Source organism: Salvia miltiorrhiza, chromosome 8 (assembly GCF_028751815.1).
Source record: "Salvia miltiorrhiza cultivar Shanhuang (shh) chromosome 8, IMPLAD_Smil_shh, whole genome shotgun sequence".
In the NCBI taxonomy this organism is placed as follows: Eukaryota; Viridiplantae; Streptophyta; class Magnoliopsida; order Lamiales; family Lamiaceae; genus Salvia; species Salvia miltiorrhiza.
The window spans coordinates 24,738,517-24,762,453 of record NC_080394.1 but is presented as its reverse complement, the minus strand read 5'-3'; the positions used below and the strand labels follow the sequence as shown (position 1 = coordinate 24,762,453).

Here is a 23,937-nt window from a genome sequence, read left to right as displayed (position 1 = left end):
CTTGCCCAGATTTATGAATTTAGCTAGACATAAAGTAAATTGCAAAAACAAAAGATAAATAAGACATAGGAATAAAATAAAGTACACTTACTTAATAAGGGAAAATTGGACAGGATGCTACTCTGCCAACAAAAAGCATAAACTAAACATTTTGCCCAAACCGGGCCTTAACATAAACTAAATGCAGAAAATAAAATATTGTTTTTGGTACTCGCCCTACTCCTTAGTTCGTGCACACTCCTGATGAAATGAGAACATGTATGTATAGGGATCCAAGCGTGGGCCAAAAGCCAACACACAACTAGGATTTTGGAGAGTTCAACTCCGGCTGGAGTGTTCTTCTTCTGCCCGAGATAGAGTCCACAAGTGCAAGGACTCTACATTTGATAAAATTTCACCATTTGATCTGTGCATATCTTCAAGCTTTCGTCCATATACTCTCAGCGCATGGAAAAAGAAATATTCTAGCGCATCTTCTTCATGCACCGGATCTGCCACGTCAGCGTCTAGCCCTGGATGCCTGGGCATGATATATCGCCATTCCTGTCTTCATTCTGCCTTTCCACATGCCCTTAGTACCTCTCGTGGTGAATATTGCTAATTTCTGAGCGTAAGTCAGGCCAACCTCTTAGTCAGCGGCAAATAGCCTTAGCTGCAACACTCTCTCCTAGAAATAGCTCCAACTGTCCAGGACGTAATAGAATAAATCCTCCTCTGAGCGGTACTACCTACTCGACAACATCATACCCAGCAGGTCAGCAAATGAGACTCTCGATCTTTGGATTGCATCCAACCTGCAGGCTTCGTTAGAATTGATCATTGAGGTGTCTTCCTTTTCCTCATCAGATTTGCTCCATTTTGCCCATTATAGCATCCACGAGTCCCTGCCAAACAAGTGTCCTCTCTGACACAAAAAACAAGCAAAAACACACACAAAGACTCGATCTAGACCTAGACACAACAAAGAAAAAGAGCACAAAACTTGGGCTCGTCAGCAATTAACCCTTATATCTTTAATTGATGTATTATTAGTGATAAATGAAAATTGATTCCAAAAAAAAGTGATAAATGAAAATTCTTCTTTTGTTCAACACATCCTGATGACAATAATTCATTGTCCAAGCTTTGTTCTTCATGGTATGCTACTGCATTAACCCTATATTATCTTATTCGCTGCTCAAGTTAGATTTCAGCTATAAAAATGTTCAGATAATTGTTCAAGTTTTGGTATCATCAAAAAGGAAAAAAATGTTGGAAAACTTCTATGTTTCGAATGAAACCAAAATCCAATGATAACAAAACCTCGATAATAACCAAACTAGTTGATGGATTAGGAAGTTTTGGGACAATATACATGATGCGTTGTTTTACACCAAAAATATCTGGCAGTCAGCCGGTATGCCCACACTGCGTAGACAGCAGTAAGCAAGATCGTCTCCCAAAGAATCGGTGAGAATTCTCCTAAAATCCAACCTGCAAACAAACTCCGGAAACGAAATTAATGGGAAAAATATGAGAAAATACTAAATCTATAAATAAATAAATAAAATCCAAAAAAATTGCAATGGTTATAATCCTAAAAAATAAATATAAAACTCCAACGAAATTAATAAAAGATTGTTTTATATATTTGCATGTAAACCCTAGCGTTGTTTGCTTTTTGTCCGCCGACATGAAACCCTAGCGTTGTTTGCTTCTTCCCGCCGCCGACATGGATTCCGATCAGCCTCGTGGTGGTCATGATCGTTCGGCCTTGAACCTACCAATCATCTCCAACAACTTCTTTCATCCGTCAACGGACAAGGCTGTTTCGGCCTCAAAGCTTCCGCGAGGAAACCCTAGTTTTGAGAACACGTCGACTGCAGCAGAAACTGTTGCTAAACCAGACATCGCAGTCACCGAAGGTGTTCGTAGGACGCAAGAAACTGCAAACACGATGAACTACGCTGCTGTAGTTGCTCCCAGGGTGCGCAAACCTGATCTTCCAGCCCATTTATATCAGGCTCTTAACACCACGAATCACAACAGAGTGGATACTCTGACTATACCCAAGGAATTCTATAAGCAATGTGTTGCTGATTTCAAGTTTGCCCTTATCGGTAGGTTGATCCTGAGGAAAGGAGTGAAACCACGTTTGGCTCATGAATTAAAGGCTGATTTGCAGCGTTTATGGCAAATATCTAAGGACTGACAATTAATACCCATGGGCAAGGGGTATTTTACTCTCAAATTCGGTTCTTTGGAGGATAAAAAAACGGCGAAGAAGGCTATGATTCAAGAAGTATCAGGTGGTCATCTGAGACTTCGTGAATGGGTTCCGAAGTTTAACCCTTACAAGGAAGCTTCATCTCTGGCACAGGTATGGGTCCGCATCTATTATCTTCCTATTGAACTTTGGCACCCTGAAGTTACTTCGGCGATAGGTCGGTATTTGGGTACTCCTATTCGTATTGATAGATTGTCGGCTGATGGAGAGGTTGGAAATTATGCTAGAGTTTTGATTGAATTGGATATGTCTCTGCCTCTTCGAGAATATGTCATGATTGATGAGGATGATAGCTCTCTCTACGTGGAGTTTAGTTATGAAACGCTTCCTGCTTTTTGTTCACGTTGTAAGATTACGGGGCATCCCACGGATAAATGTCGAAGAGCTACTTCTAAAGAGGATAGTACTTCGGGCATTGCTAAAGGCAAGAGTGTGATGGGAGTTGCAGAACCGACTGCTGCTCTTAACTCCAGACAGGAGCAGCAAGCCGCTTGGCAGCCCAAGGATCCCGTCAGGTTTGAGACAGGGAACCTTAACTCCGGACAAGAACAGCAGAAAGTCACGGCTGCCTGGCAGCCCAAGGATCTCGTGACCGATCAGGTGAATGAGATGGAGCCTCTACAGGATGGATTGATTGAGGATTTGGGTCCCCCCAAAGCTGTCGGGAGGGAGGATCCGACGGTCGACATTCCCACTTCTAATACCTTTCCAGAGGGGGTTGCAGAAGATGTGGATGGTGGGGACAACACTGAATGCTCGGTAGATGATGATATGGAGGACCCGTTGGTGAGGGTTACGTCCCCACCCCGGCAATCGATGGATACGTCTATTGTTACCGGTCCTGATCTGCCTTTGGTTGTGACGCCAGGAACGACCACGATGGAGGCTCCCCCCACTCGAGGCCGTGGGCGTCCGAAGGGGGTTACCAAGAAGGGGAAGATTTCTGAGTCTTCTATCAAGCATCGGCTTCGGCGTATAATCAAGAATGGTATGTCTTCGGATTTCCAGAAAGCAACTAGCAGTGTTGCTGGTGCGGTGATGCAGAGCGCCGTTCTGGATACCCCTCCGATGGAGGCGCGTCTATACAGAATTTTGTGGTTCACTCTCATTCTAATGCAGCTAGAGCTATGTCAGCCGTGGCTGGAGGTGTAATGATTCATTCTCCTTCCCCTAAGAAAAAATGGGGAGATATGTTGGACGATGGAGTTTCTTTGGATGAGGACGACACTTTAGATTTTTGATCTCCTTGTGGGTGTTTTGTCTGAATTTGTTTTGTTTTTTCACGGATTATTTGTGATCCGGCCCCTTGTTTGCGCCTGCGCTCCCATGGGTTTTTAGGTCCCGTTCTCTTTCTTTCTTTTTTTTTTAATAAAATTTCTATTTCAGCACGTAAATATATATGTTGGTCTCGAGGGCGAGTATATACTGATGTATGGGAGGAGGAATACACCAGTTTGCAGTTTTTTGCTGTTTTTTTCATTTTCTCATAATATTAAACAACTTACTGATAATGAGTCAGTTTGTAAAGGAAGTAGTCTACCGACTAAGAACAAGCTTACTGATACATCAAGCAAGTTGATTGTATTTAGTTTAGACGAGCTCAAGTTCCTGTTCAATTGTTCATGCGGAATTCGATAGGCTACAAGACTCGCTACTTGAAAATCTTTCCTATCTATTCTCACATCAAAGATCTTAGATAAAAGTGGCAGGGCTCACATATTTTCAAGAATTTAAGACTGTATTCTATGAAAATGAGCCGTTTTTAATGGAAGACGATTCAAAATGAAAAACGAGTCATCTTCAATAGGACGGAGGGAGTACTATTCCTTTTATCAAAGTGACCATTTTCGCACTCAATTTTTAACTCTTTCGTCTCCATTAACAAAATGTCCATATATAACAAATAAATAAATAAAAATCTTGCAAGATATATTCAATAAATTCAAATTTACATGCTAAATGTTGAACGTCACAAGTTACACAATATCCATGTTTTTATGCAACGTTATTCAATACAAAATTTTATTTGCACCTAACGCGGTTGGGCCCGACATTCCGAGGTTTGTGAATAAGCCAGCGAGCCACGTGCTACTACTTCCATCCATCAAATAAATATGCTTCCACCAAATTAATTGCAAATTATTACCAATGTGTCTTTGGACCACCAACCTTGTCATATAAGGTGTGCCCTCAAATTTGTCAACAATTAAAAACTAGGCTACGACTTCTACCGTAGATTTTCTAGAAATGAAATACAACGAGCACATGGATCATATTACTCCAAATTAGGTAGAGAGTATATATATATTCAGTTTTAGTTTTACTGAAATGGAGCGAGCATATGTAGTTTTGTATATATTACTAGAAGAAATAGTGAATGATTTATGTGAATCAATTTTTTCAAAAGTTCGTAAAATATTGTACGAAGATCCTCCGTCCCACTATTGTTATTCCAAAACTTTTGAGCATGGTAATTAAGAAGGTGTAAAGTGATAAAAAGTGATAGGGCCCATATTTTTTGAAAGGTTATTTCTTATCTTATATGGAAATGGGACAACAATAGTGGGACAGCCCAAATAGAAAAGTCGGACAACGATAGTGGGACGAAGGGAGTAATAGTTAAAAGGTTATAAATTATCGAAGTGTTTAGATAATTGATCTTATAAGTTAGAGAAAATATAATGAGAGAGAAACATGAAATGAGAAAGGGATAAGTTGAAACATAATATAATAATTCTGGTAAATTAATACTACATCCGTCCCCATTATAAATGTCTTATTAATTACTTTTGGTCACAGAAATTAAGAAATGTGTAATTAATAGATAAAGTATGTTAGTGAAAATTATTAAATATTAGGTATAAACAGAGAATATATTGTCAAAAAAGGAATAAAACATTTGTAATGGAACATCCCATTATGAAAAATGGGACATTTGTAATGGGACAGATGGAGTAGTTGTTTATAAGAATATGAAAAAATAAGATAAAATTGATGAATTTATTTTGTTCAAAATTATTACTTATTACTTATAACTTGAACTTATTTCAGATCTTATAAATATTAAGAATTTAATTTATCAAAGACAGACACTTTCCCATGGATAATAAACTACTTAACAGCTTGCGTGTTGTTTTAAGCCCAATAGCACCTAAATTACCAAAAGATGATTCTTCTGACATCTCACATAACTTGAAGCATAATTTAGTCCAGTTTCATAAAATCATTAGTACGCTAGCTTGTTGATTGCACAACGAATATTGAAATTTAATAATATTTAAATAAATAAATAAATATAAATGTTAAACAAAATCAAAACATAAGCAAAAATGCTAATTAATTTTTTTTATTAAAATAATTCACACTGATTACTAAATAATGAATCTCAATATAAAAACATAGAATTTTCAACTTTAAATTTTTAATAATTGAAATACAAATTACTTGTTTTTAATTTACAATGGGTATACATATATAAATTCATTAAAAATAAAAAAAATAAGTATAAATGATAGTGAATATGAATTATGTTGAGGCTACAATGCCACGACATGTCTCTCAACACCCAATCAAGGCTTGCTCTTCATATTTTGGCACATCTATTTTGATCTATCTCTATATGTGTGTTCTTTTGTGCTAATGAGGCCGCAATCACCATCTTCTTTGCACAGATCAATGCAAGCATTTTGAAATCGGTGGCGACAAAAAGGGCAAACCAACTTCCCTCTCCTATATGGAGAACTGCAGTAATATTATTGAAATTGGATCAATTCCTTATTTGTTATGGATTGACAATGATGTTAGTTTTGATAGAAGATAATGTTGTATGTTTGGATAGAAAATCAAGTTTTTATTTGAATTAATTTGACTTGTCATTTTCATTACTCTCTCGAATTATTTGCAATCTAATGTGGGAGTCGATTTCTCTTAAAAATATATGCAAGTGGTTTTAGCTTGTCCTAGTTGATTTCTTGGACTTGAGACTTTGATTCTATGATTTTGTGGCTATTTTTATGTCTTCGTTTTATTTGATATCTTGATAATTAAATTCAAATTTGATGTATATTGACACTTTTAATATATATATGTAAATGGCACTATATGCTTTAGTAAATGATGTTATTCTTATAATGTCTGTTAAAAGATATCTCTATTATAAAGTTGGGGTCACGTGTGTGGTGATCTGTTAATCTTTCGAACTATAAATCTATGGAAGCACATTGTCACATTTTTATGATGACGGAAACACGAAATCAATGACCTAACTATCTATATTTCTTTTTTCTTTTAGAACACACAATCAATAATGCATCACCAATATGTGGAAATTTTATGAAATGCAGTACATGCAGTTAACTAGATATATTCATTTGGTGAAATGCAATTATAGTACATATATGCAAAGGAGATCAAGTTTGGTGAAGAGAAAATCAAGTTGAATTTTGAGGTCATATTAATCATATATATAGTTGGACAAAATCAATAACGGAGATGATTCGGATGAGATCAGTATTTGATTCTTTACATACCTCTCATTTGCATCACACACACTCAAACATACTCCCTCTTCTTCATCTCTCTCTCTCTCTCTATAACAAACACATGCATGTGAAATTGATGTTTCAGCCTTCCTTCCTTAATTATAAAAGAGGGCTCCTTCTTAGCATATTCTTCCTCACACACTTAATTATCTCGCTCCTCAAGCTTTCTCTCTTTCTCAATATCCCTCGTTTCCTCAAGCCCTATAATGCGACGTCGGGATTTTCCGGTCGTCACGTTGGGGACGCTCATGGTGGACACTTACGCGACGTGTATTGTGATGTGCCGAGCAATAATGGCGATTTTCTTCTCCCTCACAATGCGGGGAGTTATCGAAATAGCCAATCTAAAGTGAGAGTCTTCATGAGAGCCCTAAACTCCAAAATTTATATATATAGTTAAAATGTTAAATAATAGCGATAAACAATCAAAATATTGAAGTAGTTTTAATTATATTCGATCGAGTGCATGTACTCATTTGTACTTCATTCTACTTCGTGTTATAGATTCCTTATTTTATATCAATACATATGATGTTGATACTAATATTTCCTCTTCTTTAATTAGGTGATGGAGTTAGGAACTATATATTGTGCCATGGATCTTGGAGGATGCATAACTCCTCAGGTATATTTATATATGTACTAATAAAAGAGCTTATGTTGTACGCATAATCAATGTTATTTTATTTGATAAAAAATAAAAAATATTTTGATGCATAAGTCCTTGATTTGGTTAATACATCGGCTGTGCTTATCTTTAAAATAAAATATGTAACAGGGATATAATAGGCAATCTATATTTTATGACAAATGCACTTTTTCTATTACTATAGATCACATATTATATATATTTATAAGAACATATTAATTAATGGGATATAAATGAATTTGAAATTTGGTGTGTTTCAGTGAATCAAGGGCTTGCTTGGTGTGGGAGTGAATCTAGTATTGCTCTTGACGAGAGTGATGGAACAGGACAACACCAGCACCGCAAACCGCGTGGCAGGCTCTTCCTTAGCAATTCATATTGAATTGGGGCCGCTACAAAACTTGTGCTATTTTTCAACTCATTTTTGTGATCGTAGGTCCAAATTAATTTACAGAAAAGACATGACATTTCTCATCTTTTCTCATCGTAAGAATCAAATTAATAAAACGATTAAGAGGGTGTTTGGCTAAGCTTATTTTAAAGAGCTTATAAGCTCTTGGAACTTATAAGATGTTTCAAAAGCTTATAAGATGTAATTTTTAAGAGTTTATAAGTTGTCAAAGTGTTTGGATAATTGAGCTTATAAGTTAGAGAGAGAAAATATTTTTTTAGAGAGAGAAAATCGAAGAGAAATTAACTTAAATGATTAATGATGAAAATAATAAATTATAGTTGAAAAATATTTGTAAAATGATTGTTGCATATGAGATTATAAAAAAATAAGTTGGGGTAGAGGAACTTATTTTTTTAGGAGCTTATAAGCTCTTTGAGCTTATTTTTGGATCTTATAAGCTGTTTAGGAGCTTATTTTGCCAAACACTTTGAAGGAGCTTATAAGTGCATCGTCATACTTATCTCATGTTGCACTCAATTAATTAATTCAAAACTATATGGGGCTATGGAGACTTAAATATAAATTATTAATAGGGCTGGGAATCGGGTCGGGATCGGGTACCCTACCCGAAAAAATCGGGTACCCGGTCCCGATTAAGACGGGAAATCGATACCCGATCCCGAACCCGAAAAAAAATCGGGTACCCTAATACCCGACTCGGGTACCCGAGTCGGGTATTCGGGTACCCTAATTACCCGGTCAAAATTACATGTTTCAGGTCAAACTGTGTAAAATCGGGTATTTCGGGTATTAGGGTACCCGATTTTCCTTAATCCCTAATACCCGAAAATACCCGATTTTTTTAAAAAAAATCAAAAATCTATATTAATAAATAATATATAACATCAAATCAAAATTGAAAATTGAAAATTTTGTAGGTAGGGTTACAGTTCAGTAGTTCACTCCTTCGATTTGAAAATTGAAATTAAGGAATTAAAATTTAATTAAATAATTTAATATATACTTAATAAAAATCGGGTATTTCGGGTATACCCGATACCCGATCGGGTATACCCGATACCCGATTTTTCCCCACCCTAAATACCCGATCCCGAACCCGGTCCCTAATTTTTCGGGTATAGGGTACCCGATACCCGATTTTTTCGGGTCGGGTATTCGGGCACCCTATACCTGAACCCTATCTTCCCACCCCTAATTATTAAATAGTACTATAAATAATATTTGAAATCCTTTATTCTTAATTTTAGAGTCACGTACAAATGATTAATTATGCTAAAGATAATATGTTTCTTATTGATAGCAAATAATATTTACATCAAATTTATAAATTATGACAAGAGTATTTCTTAGGGTTAATTGCCGCTAAATTCAAAAGCTTTCTAAAATTTCGCGATTTTCTCACCAACTTCAAAATCGGCGTATGAATACACGAATTGAGAATCCGTTCTTAATGTTCCCAAAATTAAAAAATCCCCAAAATTTGAAGCTGACATGGATGACCGTAGTTACAGCGTGGCATAGTCGGCGGCGTAAGGAAACGACGTCGTTTTTAAAAATCAAAACGACGTCGTTTTGATTTCCAACAACATTAAAAAAAAAAGAAAAAAAATGCAGAATTCTCTCTCTCTCTCTCGAACACCACCACCGCCGCCGAGTTCTGGACTTCCAGCCATCGTCGCCGCCGAGTTCTGGACTTCCAGCCACCACCATCGCCGAGATCTGAACTTCCAACCACCAGACCACCACCGCCGCCGAGCTCTGGACTCCCACCGTCTCCCTTACTCATCTCTGCCAGAGTTCTGGACTTCCACCAGACCACCACCACCACCACCGCCCATCTCCGCCTGCTCTCAACTGTCAACAACAACACACACACTCACCTACAACTGCCGCCGGTCCATCTCTCTCTCGCCTTTCACCGCCGCTCTGCAAATCGCCTCACCAAATCGCGGCCTCCCTCCTTCAAATCGTCACCCCAAATCCCTCTGCAAATCGCAGCTCTGGGTGTTTGGGGATGGGGTAGATGGAGGAGTCGAAGGGTGAGAAAATCTGTGTACTGATTTGGGCGGCCTTCTTCTTCTCGCGGTGTTGGTCGGGGTGGCGCCGGGGGTTTGGGAGGTGGTGGACGGGGTGGCGCCGAGGGTTTGGATTTGGGAGGTGGTGGTCGGGGGGGTTGGGGAAGGGGGTGTTTGGGGTTGGGGGTAGGTATTTTCTATTTTTTTTTTATAAATTCATTTATTAACATTTTATTAAAATAAGATTAATTAAAAAAATTAAGAAATGACATGTCATATCTATTTGGCATTTAATTGACATGTCACAGATGTTTTCCATGTCAACTCGCCGGATTTTTTAATTTTGGGAACATTAAGAACGAATTCTCAATTCGTGTATTTATACGCCGATTTTGAAGTTGGTGAGAAAATCGCGAAATTTTAGAAAGCTTTTGAATTTAGCGGCAATTAACCCTATTTCTTATTGCATTAGAACTCTTCTTAATTTCGAATTTACGAGCGCCTATAAATATTTCTCTACAATCGCTATTTTCCTTCACTTCATATCAACAAATTTCTTTGCTTTTACTTGGTGATACTTCATGTTTGTGATTGTGGAAGACAAATTGCCAAATTTTTTTTATTTTTTTTTCACTTTCATGTTTCAATTTGCCTTTGCATCATTTTTTTCTTAATTCTTTTATTCCAATATTAAATAAGATCATTTACTATCAATTTTTTTTTCTTGATTGCTGCACTCACTTATCATCAATTTTTTATATATAAAAAAGTAGAGGTTACTTTTCTTTGTATTTACATTAATTAAGATCATTTAAAGAGCCGCTTGGAATTGTAAATTGAATGAGGGAATGAAATGAATGTAAGTAAGAAATGACAAATTTTGGGTGATTACTATACTAACAAGGAATATAAAGGAATGGACTTGTGATTCCTTTACCCATTTCATTTTTATGATTGGTGGCTAGCTATAAAGTTTAGAAATGTATAGAATAAAATTATTAGAGACTCCAACATTTTGCCTTCTAAGATCTGAGGCTTTCCACCTCATTTATATACAGGTAATGCATTAATCCACCAAGGAAAAAGACATACAACCTGCTCCAATGGGAAATAACCAATTTGCAAGCTTCTCATTGTTTTAGAGTTCAAAGCCATGTATATCAAAATCCACCAAACCTTCACAGTACGACATCACTTAGGTGTCACCTCGAGCATACCATTGCACGGCAACATCTCATTGCACAGCGACACCAGGTGGCAGCACGTCGTGGTAGACAACTTAGACGACGTTGTACGTTGTTGGTGATTTTCTTCTCCCTCACAAAGTCGGTAGGTATCGGAATAGCCAATATCTAAAATGAACCTTAAACTCCAAAATAATGGAATGCTTCAACATGATATGTATACGTTTCTTCACCCCTTGAACATCCCGTAACAATGCACAAAATTGATCACATTAATAGAAAAAAATATATATATACCATGTAGGGTTGTATTTTGTGCGAAAAATTATCAATGCAAAGGAAAGTAATTATAATTTTGGAACTAGATGGTATCGTCTCACTTGATAAGATCAATTTGACACACATAAAAACCCACATTATATATTTTTGAATTTGGATGTAGATAATGCCTTTCATATTTTCGTACAATTTTATGTTAATTAAATATTTTTGAATTAGTATACTTTTGAGAACGAACAAAATTTGGAAAGGACAAAATCGAAGATGAAATTTGAGATTTCTCTTATTTTTTTGTGTAACATGACTTCCATGAAAATTAAAAAATCTCACTTTTACTTATTAACACATTTAAAATTATGTCACAGAGAAACAAAAATAATTTTTGAATGATAAAGGTGGGTTCGGCTTCCGTGATATTAGTTTATTCAGCTAAGCGATGCTTCAAAACAGCAAGTCTCTTTTGGCACGGTATCTCAAAGCACGTTATTTTCTCGTTGTGATTTCCTCCTTGCTGATAATGCCCATAATCCTTCTTTTACATGGAGAAGCTTATTAGTGGGCAAATATATCTTAAATGATGGTATTGCATGGCGTGTGGGTAAGGCGAAGGTGTCCGAAGATTTCATAAACTCGAGGGTTTCAAACTTTTTGAGCGAAACTAATGGTTTGTGGGATGAAGATAAACTCAAGAATATTCTCCAGTCGGATGATTGAAGAAAAATTCACAGTTTTATGCAAGAAAGACAACATTTCCAAGATCATGTGGTTTGGTCGCATGCCTCAGAGGTTGCTTTTACGGTCAGATAAGGGTATCATGTCGCTTGTTCTATTCGCAATCATTTTGCAGCGTCGTCGTCTTCCGAAGATGATGGTCTCTAGAGGTAGATTTGGAAGTTGGAGGTTATCCCAAATGTGTGAAGCTCTTCGCTTGGAAGTGTGTCTTTAGGGCTATTCCAACAAAAAAACATCTCTCTTTAGGCGATCCATTATGTTGGATCTTGCCTGTCCGCGCTATGGTGAATTTGAAGGAGTGAAGATTGACTATTTCAGATTGGTTTGATTATATTCACCGAATTGAATCAAAGGATTATCATTAGATTTTTGCAACTCTGATCTGGTCTTTTTGGTACGCTCGGAATCTACTCATTTTCAGGTATTAAAAGCTCCCCCACTTTGATTGCTTTGAGATGGCTCAACGGGGTGCAGTGGAACAAGTCACATGATAGACATATTTCACGAGGTAGTTTCTTTCAACCTGTTGTGAGTAGTGATGATAAAAAAAAGACCAATATACTATATATTTCACACTGTAGTGATGAACCAGATGGTCGTCCCAAGAGCCACTATATACTAAAATATCGTCAAAGAAGACCAATACAAATTTTCGAAGAAAGGATATGAAAATATCATTCATCAAACTCTGGAATGTAGCTGGTGCGTTAGTGAGCCCAAACAGCATGACCAAAAACTCATAGTGCCCCGAATGAGTACATTTGAGCGGGCGACTCGGATCTGATGGTAACCGGCCTTGAGATCTAATTTACTAAACCAACAGGCGCTATGCAACTCATCGAGTAATTCTTGAATTATTGGAATATGATACTTATCTGGTATGGTGCGCTTGTTGAGTTCGCGGTAGTCGACACAGAAACGCCAAGATCCATCTTTTTTGACAACTAAAAGAACTGGGCTAGAATAAGGGCTTGTACTCGGCTGAATAATACTCGCTGCAAGCATTTCCTCTACTAATCACTCCATCTCATCTTTCTGCAAGTGATTGTAGCGGTAAGGGCGCACCGAAACTGGTTGAGCGTCAGGTTGTAACACAATACGATGATCACTGCTGCGCGGTGGAGGAAGGCCTACAGTGTGTGTGTGAACTGCGGGAAAAGCTGTGATTACCTCGGTCAACTGGCGTCGAGCAACTGCCGAGAGGTCCTCGAAAACCCCAAAAGAGTCCAAAGTCTTCACGCCATCCATGGACCATAAGAGCCAACACTCATCTTTTGCGTCCAAATTCTGAAACTCACGATGGGTGCAGATGCAACGCGTGAGTGTGGGGTCTCCACGCTGAAATACCTTGCGACCATTCATCGAAAATTCCATGGTCAAGCGGTCCCAGTTTGCCTTCACCGTTACCAGCATGGCCAACCACGAAATGCCCAATATTAAATCAACACTATTTAGAGAAAACACGTAGCAGGAGATGGTGAATAGCTCATTATCTAACTGAAGTGGTACGTCTCTACAGATTCTTCCAGCCTTAACTTTGGTTCTGTCGCCCAGTACTACAGAAAAACTATCTGTTGTTACAATTTCCCAGCTCAATCGCTTGGCCACGTGCACTGCCACGAAATAATGACTTGCCCCGCTATCAATCATTACCTTCAGATGTGTATCCCCGACATGACCAAACAGTTTCATCGTCTAGTAACTATCCAGCTCATTCGACGTGAGGTTAGACAGTTGCAGATGCTGCATTGTCGGTGCATCGCCTCCGTCTGATGCTTCCTCGATCACCCCATCAGATTGCTCGAAATCATTGTTGGGTTCCTCATCATCTCCCCTACCAAAACTTGTAGGGTTTTCGGTGGACAACGGTGAGTTGGCCTGAATTTCAAGCCGTACCTGAAACACAACCCAGCAGCCAAGTGTTTCTTTACTTCTTCATCCGATATATTACGAAAACATCGGAGGGGTCATGAACCTGTGGACGATTGGGAAGAATTTCCAAAAGATTAGGATAACGGTCTGAGTTCTGGAGAAATGGTGGAGGTGGAACACTGACTAATAACATATCGGGATTGATAGTTCATGGTTGGAGATGTGCGTGTGGTATAGGTGGATGACGGCGGTGCATGCTCGACCTTTCGAGCCATCAAAACTACGACCGAGAAATCTGTGACCGTAGGGTCCTGAATCTGTTTGCGAATGTGTGGTTTGAGCCCACTCAAGAAGAACCCAAGGTACTGCTCATCCGTAAAGTCAGGAAGTTGAGCCACGCACCCTTCGAAAGCAGCGATGTAATCCTCCAATGACCCTTCCTGTTTTGTCGCCCCCAGAGCCTCGTACCCATTAATTGCATAACTAATTTTGTCGCCCCAGCAGCGATGTAATCCTCCAATGACCCTTCCTGAGATGAGTCCAGGTTAGCGTCGGACAGTGACGCAGCAATAGTTACACCCACGCCATGGTCGGGCCTGACATAGCGATTATGGCTATCTTCAATTGCTTGTCCAATGGTGTCTCATGCTCAAGAAAATATTGATCCACACGTGCGAGCCATGCAAGTGCATCTGTCCCATCAAAATTGGAAAGATCCATCTTTTGGAAAACCTAAAGATGAGCAGGCGGTTTGGGGTCATGGCTTCCCTCCGATTCATCGTTGGTGTTGCTAGGGTCGATCGAGAATTTCTTCAGCAGCGCGTCAAGTTTCGAGTCCGTTGAAGCTTGATACGCATGAAACCCGTCCACAACGGTAATCAGTTCTTCAACCACCTTCTCTAATCCATCCAATCGCTGCTCAGTACTCCTGGTAGTTACCACCATCGTCTCGTATCCGGCAGGTCGGACCAATTTGATAGAGTAAAGGTGATTGACACTAGAAAAACGAACAATATATTTCTGAGAACTCCTCAATTGACGCCACGATACAGTCTAGTTTAAATAAATAACTAATGCAAACCCTACCCTAGGCCCATACACGTGGGCTAACCCAAACTCAAAAGATAACAAAAATAATAAACGATAGGCAATAATAAATAATCCAGCAGCTAATAATTAACCACAGCTCTGCTCCCACGAGTATAGACCTTCCACGGTCGGCGCTCGCTATCACCATCGCAAATTTTCTTGCTAAATTTTCTCTCTAAAATTGTTGTAGCTCATTATTCTCTGGCCCTCTACCGGTGTTTGTGAAATTTTATTCTCTTTAATTTTAGTTCATCTTGTTGCGTCAAAAAAGAAAAAAATGAAAAACAGAAAAACATTCAAATGAATGAGACTTTGTTCACTGCAAGGTAAGTTTGAGTTCATAATAATAGTTTTATGAACTATCGGATGAATGAAAATCGTTTTTCAAACAAATGTTCAATAGACTTATAAAAACAAAAGCTGATTTTGACAAAGATTTTGAACTCAAAATTTTGAAAGCACAAAACATAAACTGATTCCACACACGAAGAAAAGATTTTCTTTGATCAGTTCAAGTAGACCTAATATTCAGCAACAGTGATTTTGAGAATCTCTATTGTGATACCAATGACATGTATTTGAAATAATTTCCTGATAAAAGACTAGGTGTTTAAAAGCATAGGTCTGTAGAACAACCTGCTCTGGTACTAATTGTAGGTCTCGAGGCGAGTATGTTCTGGTGTATAGGGGGAGGAATACACCAAATGGCAACTTTGCTCGTGTTCTTAGAATATTGAACAACTTAGTCTATAATGAGTCAGCTAGATACAGACATATCAACTTGTTGAGAGCTATTCTATTGAAAAATCAAGTTTGCTCACTTACAGTAGGTAGACAGACAATTGAGATTTTTGTTTAAACATAAGTGCAGAATTTGGTTGTTAGCAAAACTCGCTTTAATGAAAATATTTAGTATGTCCACAATATCAGTGACCTAAGTCAAATTGATAAGGTTTAGAAGTCAATTTATGTATGTGCAGTATGTGATGCATGAGGTCAGCTTGTTGAAAGATTTGGCAAATAAAGCAAGACTGATCCTAATCCTAAGTATACATATTGTAAAAACACAATCAGTTTTCCTTTGTATATGTCTCGTTGGTATGTTGATTAGTGATATAGTTGAAAACAAATTCAACAAGACAAAAGAGAAAACATAAAATACAACACATAAACATTTTAACGTAGTTTGGAGCAAATACTCCTATGTCCATGACACTAATAAACAGGGGAATCATTTAACCTTGGATTCCTTGTTTTATAGCTGCAAGTCAGTTTGACCAATCAGATCACCTTAGATTGATCACACGGGTTACGCGGTTATGACCATTGCTTAGCAATTTACGCGGTTGCAATTCCGTTGCCTAGCAATTTACACGGTTGCAATTCCATAGGTCGTAATTTACGCAGTTGCAATTCCATAGGTCGTAATTTACGCGGTTGCAATTCCGTTGCCTAGCAATTTACACGGTTGCAATTCCATAGGTCGTAATTTACGCAGTTGCAATTCCATAGGTCGTAATTTACGCAGTTGCAATATCGTAGTAGCAATTTACGTGGTTGCAATACCTTTACTTAACAATTTTTGCGGTTGTGGTATTGTATGCTATTTTCCGGTAGCACTCGTCACTTCACCAACTTTCAGACTTCACACTCGAAGCTTACTCGTCAACTTCTTTTCTTACTTCAACACTTAATTTACTTTTTCATATGGTGAAAGATTAAGAAAATGTGGGGTCTTCAACTATGTGAACACACTGTTACAATGAAGAACAATGATAAGGATCAGTGTGTTCAATTCTAAACTTTGGATGTTTATATTGAACAACGCCTAGTCTAGAAACTATAAATTTATTCACAATTGATCCATTGTTCTTTTAGGAACTTCTCGTTGTAACAAGGAATGGTTGAGATGTTAGATCTGCACATTCGTACTTTGATGTTGACGTTCGACAATCTTCCTTATAATTTTTTCAGAAAAGCGGGATTCACATCTAATGCTTATTTTAGAAGCATAAAATGTTCAAAAGGTTGATACACTTCGAAGTTGACTTTACTTCAAGTTTGTTGACCTTAGGGCTGACGTGGCAGAATGAGTCTGAGCGCGAATTAGCTTGATGTCCTTCAGTCAGTCAATTTTTAGATGAACTTATGTTTCCATCAGTTTTACGTTGTGAGCAGCAAAGTTTTTGTACTTGACAGTGGTTGTGTTATTGAGTAGGTAGTGCTGTATTGAGGTTCCTTGATAGCCTACTTGATAACATTAGTTTTGATTTTTATGTTTTTCCTTTAAATTTAATTGCATAATTTAAATAACATATTTTTGTTAGTTAAATACGCCATTAAACATAAAATTTGAATTCACCTAAAACATAAAAAAAATTACATAAAAATTTAAAAACACCTAAAACATAAAAAAAAATTACATAAAAATTAAAAACACCTAAAACATTTTCCTTCCTCCGGCCGCCTTTCTTTGGTGGGGAGACACTCTGCTGTGCACTGACCGGTTCCTCCTCGGGCGGGATCTCCTCCAAGTTGATTCCTCCCATATCGGGATGATAATCGGAGGAGAGATCGGGGCACCAATTTGGATCGTAGAAAGGGTTGTGTGGATCCATGACGGAGAAAATTCTTGAAGAGAAATGGAGGATAAAATGGAGAAATGGAGAAGAAAATTTGAGAAGAAGAGGTGTGAAGATGGTGGGGAGAAGTTGGGGTTTTTTAAAGAGGAGAAGAAGAAAAAAAAAATGGAAACGGTCGGTCAAAGTGCGCAAATCGAGGAATTGCAGTCAAAATTCGAATTTATCAATTTTTCCTTTTTTTTTAATTAGGGCGCGTGCATTGCACGCGCCTTCCCTCTCCCCCCCTTCGAGCATACTCGAAGACTCGAGTATTACTCAAGTACCTCCCCCCCCGCAACGGTTTACCCGAGTGCAACGCACTACTCGAGGAGGCGCTCGAGTAGTTGCGTTGCAGGTGCTCTTATAATTTTTTCATAAAAGCGGGATTCACATTTAATGCTTATTTTAGAAGCATTAAATGTTCAAAAGGTTGATACACTTCGAGGTTGACTTTACTTCAAGTTTGTTGACCTTAGGGCTGACGTGGCAGAATGAGTCTGAGCGCGAATTAGCTTGATGTCCTTCAGTCAGTCAATTTTTAGATGAACTTATGTTTCCATCAGTTTTACGTTGTGAGCAGCAAAGTCTTTGTACTTGTGGCCTATATGATCAACTAGCTCTTTTTGATGAGCATTCAAGCTAGGGTTTTTTCGTCAACCTTGAACTCTTTTAGCTGGATCTTCTATTGGGATTTTTTCTCAGATTGATCTTCAGCTAGAGTTTTAGTAGCCTTCAGCTTTTTCAACTTTATTAATTGGCAAAATTAATTTGATAATGTAAAATAAATGTGATTTATTTAGGTTCTATTAAGGACTTCAATAGTAAAACCCTTTCAAAAAAAAAAACTTCAATAATAAAAGGAATATATAGATTTTTTTCAAGGATGAAATTATATTAGAAATTAATACGAGATATGGAATGTTATGAAAAAAAGAGTAAAGAAGATTTGAAAAACAATTAGAATTAGAACGAAGAAATTATATGTCACCATAAAAAGATAAATAGTGATTTATTTTTTTATGAGGACCGGAAGACGTTGCACAGCGGCACTGAAATACTTTAATAAAATATTTATTATAAGATATTTATTAATATTTTATTAGTTTATGTGAATGGTCGGCACATAATTTTTTTTTATATTTATGTTAATAATTAAATCCTAAAATATATGACGTCAATTTTCTGTGTTTGTGTTTCTTTTGTGGGACCTTGTGAAACAGAGGTTTTGTTACTTTTGTGGGATCATGTGAAACACGCGAAAAGCTTAGGCGAAGAGCGAGCGTCGTCGTTTAGGCACGCGCCTTATCTACCTCACCACGCTTTCTACATCCTCCATTGCATGCTTGCCACATGCCACTCACCTCTCCTTTTGATGACTTGTAAACGATCTCTCTCTCCCTTATTTTGGAAATACACAATGTTTTTGCCTAATTCGAACTGCATCGTAATAATTAAGTATACAAAGTTGATGTAAATATTTTAATTAATTGCCATGTGATTTGTATGAATAGTAGAATCCCTCCTTTCCTGGACACGAATTTGAATTATAATGCTCCATTATATCTACCATGTGTTATAATTGTTCAATATGTCAACAAGGATATATATGGGTCAAAGTCCAACCAAGTATACCAGCATTATGTTTTTTTTTTTTCTTTTAAATATATCAAATAAGTTATTGTATCCTAAAAAATTATTTAAATTATAAGATAACTAAATAACACAACTTACCTCAATAAACTAAATAACACAACTCACCCTCGCACAAGTGACAAAATTTTATCTTGTTTTACTCTTGCTCAACTAAAGAAAATATGATTCGATGCCAATTATTAAAATGATGGTTTTACTCATAAGTAAGTAATTGAAAAGATAAAACGTCAAAAATATAATAATAAAAAATTGTTCGAATATTAGGAAGGCGCTAAAAAGATATACTATTTCCGCATCCTTGAATGAATAGAAAACGAGTTAGAAATATGAGTGTATATATAAATAGATGGCGACGACTCCTTTATTTTACAACACTTGTTCTTGTCACGCACGCACTCACTCGGCCTCTAACTTCGGAATCCTCTGCAATCTGAATCTTCTCTCTCTAAAACTCTCTCTCCACCAGTAAAACCGCCGGTTTCTCTCTTTACCCTCTACATCTCCTCCCCCAATCGCCGTCTTTCTCGAGATGGCGTCGATCAGGATCCACACTTCGGGCAAATTGTTGAGCCGCCGCCCCTCTTTCCTTCCCACAAACAAACCCAATCAAATTTTCACCATGAACACACTCCTGCCCACCAAAAAATCACCACAACAATTTCCGTCGGCGTCGATCGCACCATCTCATCACGCAATTCACCCTGCTCATTGTGAAATTGAAGAATCGATTGAACCGGCTTCCGATTCGAGCATCAAAAGCGACGATCCTCTGGGAAGGATCGATTCGTGGTTGCAGGATTCGGTGCCCGACATTGTGAAGAACCTAAAAAAGGCGCCGCTGCTGGTGCAAATATATTCTGGATTCGATGGGGGGATCAGGATTCAGACAGAGAAGGCCAAATGGCCGATGGCGAGAGATGAATGGCGGAGCGGGGAATCGAAGTCGCCGGATGGGTTGATTTTTGTGGAGGAGTTAGAGAGAGAAAGGGGTGGGAATGGAGAATTGGAGGAGGGAGTGACGAGGGCTTGGGGAATAGTCGTGCAGGGTAAGGGGGCGGAGTGTGGACCCGCTTGCTATTTGCTCAAGACTGATCGGGTGTGTGCTGGTCTAGGGTTAGGGTTCTGCACCCACTTCTGCTTGATGAAGGTCAATAACTTTAGGGATTCTGCGCTGGAGCAGTTCAAGGATTCTTGGCTGTTGCAGTGAATTGATTTGAACAAAGTGAAAAGGAAATTATTTCCTAGATTTTTTATAGACTTAGTTGTATAGATCCTTGATTCAAAATTTGGTTCTGAATTCGTCGTACATTTTCTGAAGAACAAAAAAAAAATTAAATTGTTTTGCATATATGATGTTGGCTAAATCGATTTGCTGATAGTGATTTGTGTGTTTTTTCCCATCTGAGTGAAGGGAATTGGGATCTGAACCTTGATCTCTCTTGTAACAAATTAGAATACAAATTGTGATTAGTGGTGTACTAAATTAATGCCCCAATTATTTATTTATTTCGCTTAATATTTTTTTATAGATAATAATTAAATAAAAAAATTAAAGATTACGTGATGGATAATTTGAATCAAAATCTTTGATTTTAAGCATTAGACAACACACCTTTGATCTTAAACAATAGACAACAAATAGCAGTATTTATTTTAATACATTAAAGAACCAACGTTTTTTTTTTTTTTTTTTTTTCTGGCATTAGTCTTCGGAAATGGGAAGTCAAAAAAGGCTTGCTATCCATCTATACTTGTAAATTTTTTTGACGTCCAAAAAGGTTTGCTATCTTTACTTGTAACTTAATTTGCTGAATGGAAGTCAAAAAAGGTTTCACAGTCAAGTATTACGTCACAATCAAACTGATAAGTATTTTCTGTCAATAATAATGTTTCGAAATACTCCATCCGTCCCAATAATGAAGACACACTTCATTTGGGCACGGAGATTAAGGAGATGTAATTTAGGTGAAAAAGTATTGTGGCTCACATCATTAGTGTAGTTGATTAACTTTTGTTTATTGAATTTATTTACTTTTATTTTACATTTTATATTGATTTTTTAATTTTAAAAATTCAGATTTTCTACCACCACCGCCGCCGACCACCACTCTTTGATCCAGCGAGCCATCGCCACTGTCCCCGTCAACCCCTTTCCCTTCGCCCCTGCTCCCTCCGATCTGAGATCCCCAAATCAGAAAAAGTCTACAAATTTGGAACCTCCAATTCATACTCCAAATCAGAAATAATCCCCAAAATCAAGGTCTTCATAGGCATGAAACAAAAATAAATCTGCAAATTTGAAACCCAAAAGGCATTATTGAAGAAGAATTTTTATTTCAATTCTCATGGGCAGAAAGAGCGAGTGAGGTGAAGGTGATGGTGGTTGTAATAACGGTGACGCCGGCCACGGACGGTGGCGGAGGAGGGGAGGCGGTGGCAGAATTGGAGCGAGAAGATGGGCGGCGGCCATGGAGGATTCTGAAACCAAGGCGGAGGGTTCCAGAGATGGTGTCGAAAGGGGGGAGAAGATGGGGGACGGGTTTTCCAGAATATGGTTAGATTTAGGTTGGAGATTCCAGATGGAGGGCGGTGGCTACGATTCTAGAGGGTGGTGATCGTGGCGAGGGGTGTTCGGCGATTCTAGATGGGCGGCGGCGAGGGGTGTTTGGCGATTCCAGAAGGGCAGTAGTCGTCGCAAGGGGTGTTCGGTGATTCCAGAAGGGCAGCGGCGAGGGGTGTTCGACGAATCCAGAAGGGCGGCGGCGAGGGGTGTTCGGCGGTGGTTGTGGCTCGGCGGCGGCGACTCCGCCGAGAAGGGGGAGGAGATGGGAGAACATTAGAGAGAGAGATGGGGCTGAAATGAGGGAGGCGCACGAATTGTTTCCTTCAATTAGGGTTTTTATTATGTATTTATATGATGATTAAGGTTGAGTTAATTAGAAGTTGTTAAGCCCTAATTATTTCCATATTTAGAAGTGTGTCTTTATTATTGGGACAACCCATTAAGGAAAGTGTGTCTTCATTATTGGGACGGAGGGAGTATTATACAATTAGTACACCTCTTTTTCGATGCATGAAATTACTTGTATATTTCTAAGACATTAGTAGAAAATATTGTGGTTGCCGGGGAAAAATGAATGTTTTCTCCGTCTCTTAAAAGTTTACTTAAAAGAAAATAATACGAATTTTAATAAAAATATAAAAAATTATTCGATGATGAGGTCATATGTAAAAATAGTGTTTAAAAAGTTGTACTCCCTCCGCCCCGACTAATTGGAGACAAAACTTTTGAGCACGAAACTTAAGAAACTAGTGTTTAATGTTTTAAGTGTGATAGATAAACTATAATGCTCTCGTCGAAGCCGCACAACTTTTGCATATGTGATTATATTTGAAACATGAATTTACTAGTATAAGAAGCTGCACAACTTCTGCATATGTGTTGGGATTTAAAATACTAATTGAACTTTTTATCGGTGATTATATTATATCAACCTCGCATGATCACTCGTCATTCACTAGAGGGAGAAGGGTCTAACGAAGTTTCGAGTCAAGTAAAAGAGACTCTTGACTTTTGGAGAAACAATGTTGTGTTACTTTTCTTAGTTACACTACTGCATTGCATACCACTTACTTACTTGCATATTTGCTGAAATAATGATAGATTTATCGTAACATCAACACCACAAACATTCGCATAAACATGTTTATTTAAGTCATGCACATGACACCCGGGGGAGGGGGTGGTAGGGTATATACCCTCATATGCACTTGTTCAAAAAAATTCTAAGCAACATGGTTGACTGCTCGGGACTATGATACTCTCAAAGGGACTACGATATTTTCAAAGGGACTATGATACTCTCAAAGGGCCTATGATACTCTCAAAGGGATTATGATACTCTCAAAGGGCCTATGATATTTTCAAATGGACTATGACATTTTCAAAGGGACTGTAACACTTCAAAGCCATCTTCGTGATGTGCTATTCTCTAAATCACTCAATGGTGACTTTTAAAGCCACCTTCGTGGTGTGCTTCTTACTAAACCACTCAACGATGACTCTTAAAGCCATCTTCGTGATGTGCTCTTCTCTAAATCACTCAATGGCGACTTTTAAAGCCACCTTCGTGGTGTGCTCCTTACTAAATCACCCAACAATGACTCTTAAAGTCATCTTCGTGATGTGCTCTTCTCTAAATCACCCAATGGTGACTCTTAAAGCCACCTTCGTGGTGTGCTCCTTACTACATCGTCAAATGACGATTCTTAGAGCTACCTCGTGGTGTGCTCCTAAATCGTCCAATGACGACTCATAAAGCCACCTTCGTGGTGTGCTCCTTACTAAATTGTCCAATGAAGACTCTTAAAGTCACATTCGTGCTGTGCTCCTAAATCACCCAATGGTGACTCTTAAAACCACCTTCGTGGTGTGCTCCTTACTAAATCGTCCAATGACAACTCTTAAAGCCACCTTCGTGGTGCGCTCCTAAATCACCCAACGGTGACTATTAAAGCCACATCTGCGGTGTGCTCCTAATTTGTCCAAAGATTGTATTATTTGTCGGCTATCTTTACTCTTTGGAGCTCAATAAGTGATATTCTCAATCAAGTATTGGTA

The 23,937-nt window shown here is 38.1% G+C and overlaps 2 protein-coding genes and 1 long non-coding RNA gene across 4 annotated transcripts in view; 2 read left to right on the top strand and 1 right to left on the bottom strand.

The window, feature by feature from the left end:
- LOC130997186 (chalcone isomerase-like protein 2) overlaps positions 1-23,937 on the bottom strand; it is a 79,716-nt gene that overhangs the window by 9,860 nt on the left and 45,919 nt on the right. The window lies entirely within an intron of this gene.
- On the top strand, positions 6,676-11,431 carry LOC130997189 (uncharacterized). Of its 2 annotated transcripts, XR_009093002.1 has the most exons (4): positions 6,676-7,156; positions 7,373-7,432; positions 7,717-7,888; positions 10,945-11,431. It is a non-coding gene; the product is annotated as an uncharacterized LOC130997189 (long non-coding RNA). The 2 variants fall into 2 exon arrangements; XR_009093001.1 differs by having other exon boundaries at positions 7,717-11,431.
- LOC130997187 (uncharacterized) lies at positions 19,561-20,796 on the top strand. The gene has a single exon (XM_057922443.1). The coding sequence runs from the start codon at positions 19,846-19,848 to the stop codon at positions 20,521-20,523; it is 678 nt and encodes a 225-aa protein (XP_057778426.1). The 5' UTR covers positions 19,561-19,845; the 3' UTR covers positions 20,524-20,796.

Bases quoted from the DNA above. Each gene is read 5' to 3' on its own strand.
- LOC130997187 (XM_057922443.1), top strand. From the start codon at position 19,846: ATGGCGTCGATCAGGATCCACACTTCGGGCAAATTGTTGAGCCGCCGC.